Raw genomic sequence first — 8,184 nt, forward strand, 5'->3', positions numbered from 1 at the left:
CTCTGCGACGAGAGCGTCGGTGTCATGTTCAACGACACCACCAAGCTCATCATGCTCGCCAACGGAGTGTTAGTACTCTACTGTCACCGCAGGCTTCCACTGTCGAAACACAACTACAAAATATACTAACATATCTTATTATTAATATGACAAAATATAGACACAAGAAATACTGTGAAATAATGTTCTGTATATGTGTTAGACAGTGAGAGTCCAATGTTGAAAAACTACCGAAATTACTAATGTAAATAATGCAGTATTAATCGATATGTAAATACGATGTAAATACTATATTATAAAAAATACACTTGTACAATTATATCCGTTTAAATATTTTTTTGGTATTTATATTATAGGAATGTGCATTACATTGACCGGCATAGCAGCGAAAAATATATGACGATGACTGACTACCCGGCGGAGCTCGACAAGAAGATGAAACTACTCTCATACTTCCGCAGATATATGACTGAACACCTTATGAAAGCGGGTGAGCAGCACTTTTTAACCATTTTTATTGCTATTTGTTACATCTTTGTTGTTTTACATATTATAAGGTGACATTTTTTATTTAATTAAATCAAAAATCACTACACAAAAGTTCCCGAACTGTTGCCCTTATAACCCACTTAATCATTTTACGATATCAGGTTGAGTGCAAGGATAATTGAGTGATTTTTTAAAATCTGTGTTGTAGAATTCATTAAAATATGTTGTTAATTTTGTCAAATCATTATTGTTGTTCACACATAAGCGAATATAAGGGCTAGAACATACAAAATCGGTTAAAAATTTCCTCCTGCGAGTTTCCTGACCCCTCGAAGTTTAGATCACTTTAAGAATGGCTTAACCGTTTACAGGAGCGTCAGTACAAGTGCGCGAGAGTGACGGCCTGTCGCGACTGCCGCATCTGCACCAGTGGTTCCGCACCACGCTTGCTGTTATCATGTACCTCACCAACGGTACACTGCAGGTAAGATTTCCACTAATTATAGTGTACAAGGCCACTGATGTCTATTCAATGGATAGGTTTGAGTGTTTCTTGCCGATTTAAACCCGCCCTTCGATGTTAGTTATTCTTTATAACTCATACTACGAGTGCATACCGAATCTGTCAGCGCCAAAATGGCGAAATCAAACAAAAAATACCATGATTTATATCCTATCCATTTAAACAGGCTAAGTTAACCGAAATATAAGAGAGGAGGTTCCCAAATCGTCTGTTTGTTACCTCGAACACCATTCTTGGTACCGATTTACGTAATTCTTTCCATATTCCAAAGATGAAACATTTCCTGTGGTCCAGTTGTTTTTAAATTAAAAATTAACCAATAGTTATTTATGATTCTTTTCAGATCAACTTCCAAGATCACACGAAGATAATACTCTGCCCGCTGATGCAGGCCGTCACTTACATCGATGTGGAGAAGAACTTCCGTACATTCAGGTTCAGCACCATAGAAGAGCATGGCTGCGACAAGAAACTCTACACAAACCTCACGTACGCTTTAGAGAAAATAAACAGCGTTCTCTCCACGAAACTCTGTTAGTGACTTGATTTTTATATTAATCAGGATCTTTTATTCACCAGTTTTGGTATAAGGTCCCTAGTATACCTTTTTTATGACAATTTTGCGGAAAATGAAATCTGAATGTACAAATTTAATGTTTTTAGTTTAGTCGGCAATGGACGATTGTTACTAGGGATGTGCATGGTTTTGAAGATAATTGGACAATCTTCAAATAGTAAAGGTGAATCAGTGAATTCATTTAAATTACCTGCTCGTATTGGATTGATAGAGGGATTTGTTGAAACGCTTGTGTAAAAATTTCGACAACTCGTTTATTATTGTTAAAAAAAACAGATGTTTTTCAATATTAGTATTTTGACAGTTAAATTTTACAGTAAAAGTACAGTTTGTGAACTCTATGGTACATTGATAATGAGTGTATTTTAACGATGGTACAGGTAAATAAAATAATATATAAAAAAATAAAATTAGTATGTTTTGATATCTGCTACCGGAATATAATTTGGCTCAGATTGTTTGATAACAGCTGTGCTGTACATTTGCAAGTAAATTATTAAAAAGTGTTCATATTAAAATTAATAACTGTGCATAAAGCATATTTCATTATAGTCAATTTTGGCCAAAACTGTTCATTTCCTTGCACATTAATCAAAAACACATTTAGAGCTGGCGCACACCCGTGACTAAACTATCGCACAACTGTTGTGCGAGTCTACTTTTTAGCAGCAATACAACTGTAGTTGCACAACTAAAAATCGAGTAGTATGCACCTCCATGTAAGCTCATAGGAATCAAAGCGAGACTAAACTGTGCGATAGTATAGTTCGAAGGTATGCGCACTCTTATAAGCAAATCTTTCAAATGAAAACATCACATGTGTTGTTAGCCGATACTTAATTTAAAATATATATATCTTTTCTTATACAACTCGTGTCTTATCTTAACTTTTGTGGCAGTATTTTCTTTTTTCTAAAACTAAATAAAAAAAAACGATTATATAATTATAATTGTACCAAAGGAGTATTTTAAAATAATATATGTAATAGTTTATACTGGACCTGCCTTTCTTAAATAACTAATATTTATTATATTAGTAAATAATTGTAGAAAATAAACTAATATTTATTCGGGACGCGTTTATTGGACAAATTGATAACCTTCTTTAGAGACTTAAAAATTCAGTTGACATTTTGTTAGATGAAACTTTGAATTCTTAACAATGTTATAATGAATTGCAGTACAATTGGATAAGCCTCGTTTTTAAATAATTTACTAAATTAAATTTCATAGTAAGTCTGCAGACAAAAGCCCAAAACATTATATTTATAGTTTTTTTTTTAAATTATTGGGTTTCTCAAAGCGTCCTATCATTGTTGCAACATTATAGGCAATAAATTAGTTTTTGTTTTTTTTTTAATGTGTGCTATGGACTTCTTTTTATCGCAAAAACTATTAAATTACCCTCTGTCAACTTTTGGTATAATAATATATGTCAACTATTGGGATAATTGGGAAAAATAAAAACTATTTTTTTATCTTTAATATATTTTTATAATTGGCATTATATTCTAAAATGCAAAACAAGTGTGTGTCAGTTTTTCAGTTTTATTTTAATTTATGTGGTCATTTGTGAATTTTAGTTTAGTTACGAATTTATAAGTATTGAAGAATACTTTTGTTACTATATTGCCCTTTTAAACATATACAGGATTCAAAATATACTTTTTAAGAAATTGTTAATTATAAATTAAAGTTAACACAGTAAATTAAATGTATGCTTGCCTCCAAAGCTTTCCTAAGATAAGAAACCAGCCCTTTTTATTCTGGAATTGTTTTAAGTTTTATTGATTTATTACCTGACCTAGAAAAAGAGGAAATTCCCTTAAACCGAGACAGACTCTGGTTATATGATAATATAGTTGATTTGTAATCATTTAGAATTATTTAGTTTTGTAATTTGATTTTAAAATTTAAATTTTTTATTAGTTGTTTTCCGTGCTTTAAAACATAGAGACATATTTGCATGTTTTGTAACATTTTAAACCTTTATTTTGTGGAAAAACATAAGATTTCTCTATAAAGATGTAGAAGGAATAGTAATAGTCAAATGCTCAAAATCAGTATTATTACAAACTCTATGCTAACTTGAAGCACTGAAAATTGTCAACATTCGAAATTTTGTTACAGTTCCCTTTAACAGGGACTACTATGATGAACATTTAACAATAAAGATTTAGTACAATAAAACGATTTTTTTTTTATTTTTTAATATATTTGATCTAAAAACATATTCTTTGGTAAGGAATTTTATTTTAATGTCATATTATTGCTTTTTTTAACAGGTATAGAAGGTCATATTTTCAATAAATGGAATAATATAAAAAAGAAACTTTATTTCTCATCACACAACTTCCTCATTGAAAAATAATTTATTTGTAATCTTATAAGATGTTTCTAGTTTGTGCAGATGTATCAGAAGGTATAATTGTTATCAATCTTCTTCCATAGCAGTACACAAAGGTGAAGAGATAACATAAATCACAAATTGTCTATGCACTTTGAAACTGCAATTACACATTAGTGTCAAACTTAAATAAAATTACACTAAAATATATTTATAATTCTGTATGAATAGCATTCTGGTGTGGCAATAAATCACCAGGATGAACAAATAGTCCCTCCTTAGCCTGCCAGTCTGTGTATGTACCATACTGTGAACTGACACCAACTATCTCTCCCTGACCACTTATTGGACGTCCAAATGTTCGCCCAGATCCAGCAAGGTATCTGAAAAAAATACATAAAGAAAGTCATATATGGAAACAAATAGCCCAGCTATAGAATTAGTTTTAGAGAATTTTTAATGCAACCTTTATTAGCCAGTAGTCATAAGGCTCTCTTATTTAGAACCATAGAGCTACCATAAATTTCACAATAGGTAAAAACATATTTAATTAATAACTTACACTGCTGTATCAACATGTTTTAGTTTCACAGGTGTATCTCTCCTCCAGTAGTCATTGTTGCAGACTACAGTCCAGTTATCTCCAGAGTCTCCTTCACCATCATCATCACCATAACATGAAACTTCTTGATTTCCAGACAGTGGTGAAGAGAAGTAGTGGGAGTGTAAGTTCTTCTTAGTAGAAATGTGCTGGAGACGAATGTTTGTATTGCACTTTATTGGCGCTCTGAAAAGAAAATTATGATAATAATATGTCATGGTTGCCATAAATAGTGTTTGGCATTGGGATATCTATAAACTTAAACTATACAATTCTTCCAATTACACTTACCCTCGTTTACAAGTCTCCCCCGAGATAGGCTTGATAAGCCAGTGGCTATTATTATCATCCGACACATCAACTGCAGTCACCGACTGCTGCCCTGATCCCGAACCGTATTTAACATCGTGGGAATGAAGCCGCAACTTTAAGTCTGTGTTTACTAATTTTAAAATAGTTCCACACGTTACAAATTCGGCTTTAGAAGCTAGAAAAGATTAAATTGTGACAATTTAATGAATAAGCAACTACATTTTAGTCATAAAATATTTTTTAATAATAAATATCCACCCATATCATAAGGCCACGTAAGTGTTAAGATGTTGCGGATAAACAATGGACTTGCAGGGATGTACTTACCGCTAGAAATTTGAACCATATATACAGAAACGAATAGTAGGATTATTTGCATTTTTGATTTAAAAATTACATTGAAAGTTGTATAAAACCCCATCGCGTTTTTGATTAACTAAATAGCAATAACCGAAGAACACCGATTTTCTAGTGCTTGTGCAAATGACAGCTGACATTAATTTGACATATCTGACAACAAGATGACAGATTAGGTAAAAGCACAGAGAAACAACCAACATAAAGCGATCCTAAAAGTGAAAAATGTGTTCCGAGCATTATACTCTTTGCCAAAAGTGACAAAACAGCAAAACAGCTGTGTTTATCAATTTAATGAAATTATGTATTTCGTAATTTCTTGTAGGAATTAGACATTAGCTAAGAAGTACAAGCTAAGAATAGTATATCTTAGCATAAGACATAGTTTTTTTTGCCATTAAAAAAGAATTTTAGAATAAAATGGATAAGTGTGATACACCTGTTCACGGCACTAAAGGTGAGTAGTGTTTGCCTTTTAATAATCAATGTTAACATCTGGAGAATCAACGTTAACTATTGCATTATTTTCTAGTGCCTTTTGATCCTGGCTGGAATGATCCACCCCAGTTTTCGTATAGCGCTCAACAAACGACACCTAATAGGCCACGCAATTTTCTTAACAAACGAGTCGCCTTTCCACTATCTGGTACTGGGTCGACACCAGTGTCTAGTCCTCCAGCAAATTTACTTCCTATGCCTGTCCCAATGGCACAACCAAGCCCAACACAAAGCATACAAATTAATAGAAATGATAAAGATATTGAAATTGATAGTGAAAGTACACTCAAGGAAGTTAAAGATATTTTATTGCGATTTGTTGATAGTGGTGACTTGGGTTCGAAAGGAAACGATGTTAAAAAGAGAATAAATGTTATGGAAGATATGTGGTTAAATGGAAAACTAAATAAAAGCATTCAAGTTCAGATGAAAGAACTGGCATATGGTAAGATATATAAATATTACTTTATTGTGACTCTCATTTACATACAATTTGTGACAGCCTTGGCCTGATCAGTTTGCTCTGTTAGGAGCCAATATTAAAACATGGCAACTTGAGTTTGTCCATTCATTTAATTATATATTTTTCAATTTTAACACAAGACTAGTTTATATTAAAATTTTAATGAAATTATTTTACAGCTCTTCGAGATGATCAGCCAGCTAAAGCTGATGAAATCCATAAATCATTAATGGTTGATCATGTAAGTGCGGTATGCACATGGATGTCAGGTGTTAAGCAGCTCATCTACCACTGCACTGCACGCTTAGAACTACTGGATATAGATAAACAAGAAAGTCAAAAATGTGATACAGAATAAACCCTCACCCGACAAGTTCACTTTTATAAGAGAAAATCAGTCAATGTATTAACAAGTAATAATCAATTTTATACTCACATTGCTATCATTACTACTACTGTAATAAACAATAAGAAATTATAAAGATTTATTCATTAGTTTTCTGCGATAAACGACATCAACTATTCAATTTCTTATTACATGTTAACATAAAAATTTTATTCATATTCAAAAAATATTCCGCTTATTAATCATATATAATGTGTAATTCCTAAAAAAGAAATGTACAAAAAAAAATGTATACATGAATAGCTGTAAATAAATATATGTGGAAAGGATGGTTTTTTTAATCTGATAATCTAAACATAATTATGAATTAAGAAAAGTGTATATTCATAATATTTTAACCAAGATGTTTTTGGAATGAATAAAGTATTGCTTTTATGTGCAAATAACATATAGTAGAAATAATAAATAAGTCTCGGATGTTTAATCTTAGTTTATTTGTATACCTTAATCGTATATACAACACATACAAATAAATAAAATAACTTGTATGCCTATATTTTTAGTGTAAACACTGAAAAATATATGAAGTATCAAACCAGACAATTCTCTTCGAACATAGTCAATTCTGTTTATGTCTGATATTAAATGTGAGAATCAAATATTAAACAGGTATTTTTACCTTGACAAAAATACGGAAATTCATATGTGCCAAACATCAGTGTAGCTGGCACACTTGGATGTCTGTTACTGCCAGCCATAGACCAGCTATAGGCATTTGTGAACTATATCTTATATGCCAGTATCTTGTGCTAGCACAACATTTTTTTATGATAGCTATATGCATATAAAGGAGCGGATGGTCTAGGGAGGGTTTGAAGCTACACATGTCTCGTTACTTGCGTTCGTTGATATTTTACTGGCATGTATATACCCATTATGCTCGTATGGTTCATGTTATTAGCATGTGTATTTCCGGCTTTATGTTCTATATGCCTCTCTTGATGGGTTTGGGTGCGACCGTGACGCGCACGGGGCGGCACAGCTCCACGAGCGCGGCGGGCTCCCGGCTGCTCGGCTCCTCCACCGCCAGGCAGATGGAGATGTCCACGCCGCACGGCTCCGTCCACACGCCGTGCGATATCAACACTTTTGTTAGTAAACGCACGTTCTGTGTACCGTCGTCGTCTGAAACAATCCGTAATATATTTATATACTCACATGGTCACCTGTGATTTTATCAGCGCGGATATAGTAATATATTTATTACCCAACCAGTTACTTTTTCTTCAATGTCAATATCAGCTTAATTTTCCTAGAGATTACCCTGAATAAACATTGCCTTGCAGACAGACAAACAGGCAGCCTATAATTTTACAAATTGGGTCAGTATAAGCAACGCAAATATATAATATTGTGAGGATTTATTAATTTTTTTCCTAAATCTATACTAGTATAAATAAGAAAGATTTGTATTTTTGTATGTATTGAAATAATTTAAAAACTGCTGGACCGATTTCAAGAATTCTTTAACCATTAAAAAGCACCAATATCAGTAAGTAACACAGGCTACAGTTTTTTTTTATTTTCGAGCGGAAAAAGTCGCGCTCATGCTAGTATTATATACAGACATTCGAGTTTTATTAATTGTATAGATGTTGAGTGCAAAATACA

General features: G+C 32.4%; 4 protein-coding genes across 4 annotated transcripts in view; 2 read left to right on the plus strand and 2 right to left on the minus strand.

Moving 5' to 3' along the window:
- LOC106110994 (serine/threonine-protein kinase PLK1) overlaps positions 1-3,779 on the plus strand; it is a 7,685-nt gene extending 3,906 nt beyond the window's left edge. The window contains exons 6-9 of the mRNA XM_013292962.1: positions 1-68; positions 357-490; positions 861-973; positions 1,356-3,779. Coding sequence (XP_013148416.1) covers positions 1-68; positions 357-490; positions 861-973; positions 1,356-1,550 — 510 coding nt within the window. The 3' untranslated portion in view covers positions 1,551-3,779. The remainder of the gene's footprint in view (positions 69-356; positions 491-860; positions 974-1,355) is intronic.
- A 126-nt stretch (positions 3,780-3,905) lies between these two features.
- LOC106111127 (stromal cell-derived factor 2) lies at positions 3,906-5,352 on the minus strand. The gene is made up of 4 exons (XM_013293119.1): positions 5,177-5,352; positions 4,829-5,024; positions 4,499-4,723; positions 3,906-4,319 (listed from the first exon to the last, which is right to left on the minus strand). The coding sequence occupies exons 1-4, from the start codon at positions 5,268-5,270 to the stop codon at positions 4,148-4,150; spliced, it is 687 nt and encodes a 228-aa protein (XP_013148573.1). The 5' UTR covers positions 5,271-5,352; the 3' UTR covers positions 3,906-4,147.
- A 94-nt stretch (positions 5,353-5,446) lies between these two features.
- LOC106111129 (steroid receptor RNA activator 1-like) lies at positions 5,447-6,842 on the plus strand. The gene is made up of 3 exons (XM_013293120.1): positions 5,447-5,663; positions 5,739-6,149; positions 6,347-6,842. Exons 1-3 carry the CDS (start codon positions 5,627-5,629, stop codon positions 6,523-6,525), a joined length of 627 nt encoding a protein of 208 aa, XP_013148574.1. The 5' UTR covers positions 5,447-5,626; the 3' UTR covers positions 6,526-6,842.
- Positions 6,843-6,988: 146 nt separating this feature from the next.
- The window catches only part of LOC106110995 (integrator complex subunit 4), an 8,933-nt gene continuing 7,737 nt past the window's right edge, over positions 6,989-8,184 (minus strand). The window contains exon 11 of the mRNA XM_013292964.1: positions 6,989-7,698. Within this exon, the coding sequence (XP_013148418.1) occupies positions 7,499-7,698 (200 nt within the window). The 3' untranslated portion in view covers positions 6,989-7,498. The remainder of the gene's footprint in view (positions 7,699-8,184) is intronic.

This window comes from Papilio polytes, unplaced genomic scaffold (genome assembly GCF_000836215.1).
Source record: "Papilio polytes unplaced genomic scaffold, Ppol_1.0 DF824180.1, whole genome shotgun sequence".
Classification (NCBI taxonomy): domain Eukaryota; kingdom Metazoa; phylum Arthropoda; class Insecta; order Lepidoptera; family Papilionidae; genus Papilio; species Papilio polytes.

Bases quoted from the DNA above. Each gene is read 5' to 3' on its own strand.
- LOC106111127 (XM_013293119.1), bottom strand. From the start codon at position 5,270: ATGGGGTTTTATACAACTTTCAATGTAATTTTTAAATCAAAAATGCAA. The intron at 4,724-4,828 runs GTAAGTGTAATT...TTTTCTTTTCAG, and splicing joins GGGGAGACTTGTAAACGAGG to AGCGCCAATAAAGTGCAATA. The intron at 4,320-4,498 runs GTAAGTTATTAA...TATTTTTTTCAG, and splicing joins AAACATGTTGATACAGCAGT to ATACCTTGCTGGATCTGGGC.
- LOC106111129 (XM_013293120.1), top strand. From the start codon at position 5,627: ATGGATAAGTGTGATACACCTGTTCACGGCACTAAAG. The intron at 5,664-5,738 runs GTGAGTAGTGTT...ATTATTTTCTAG, and splicing joins ACCTGTTCACGGCACTAAAG to TGCCTTTTGATCCTGGCTGG. The intron at 6,150-6,346 runs GTAAGATATATA...ATTATTTTACAG, and splicing joins GATGAAAGAACTGGCATATG to CTCTTCGAGATGATCAGCCA.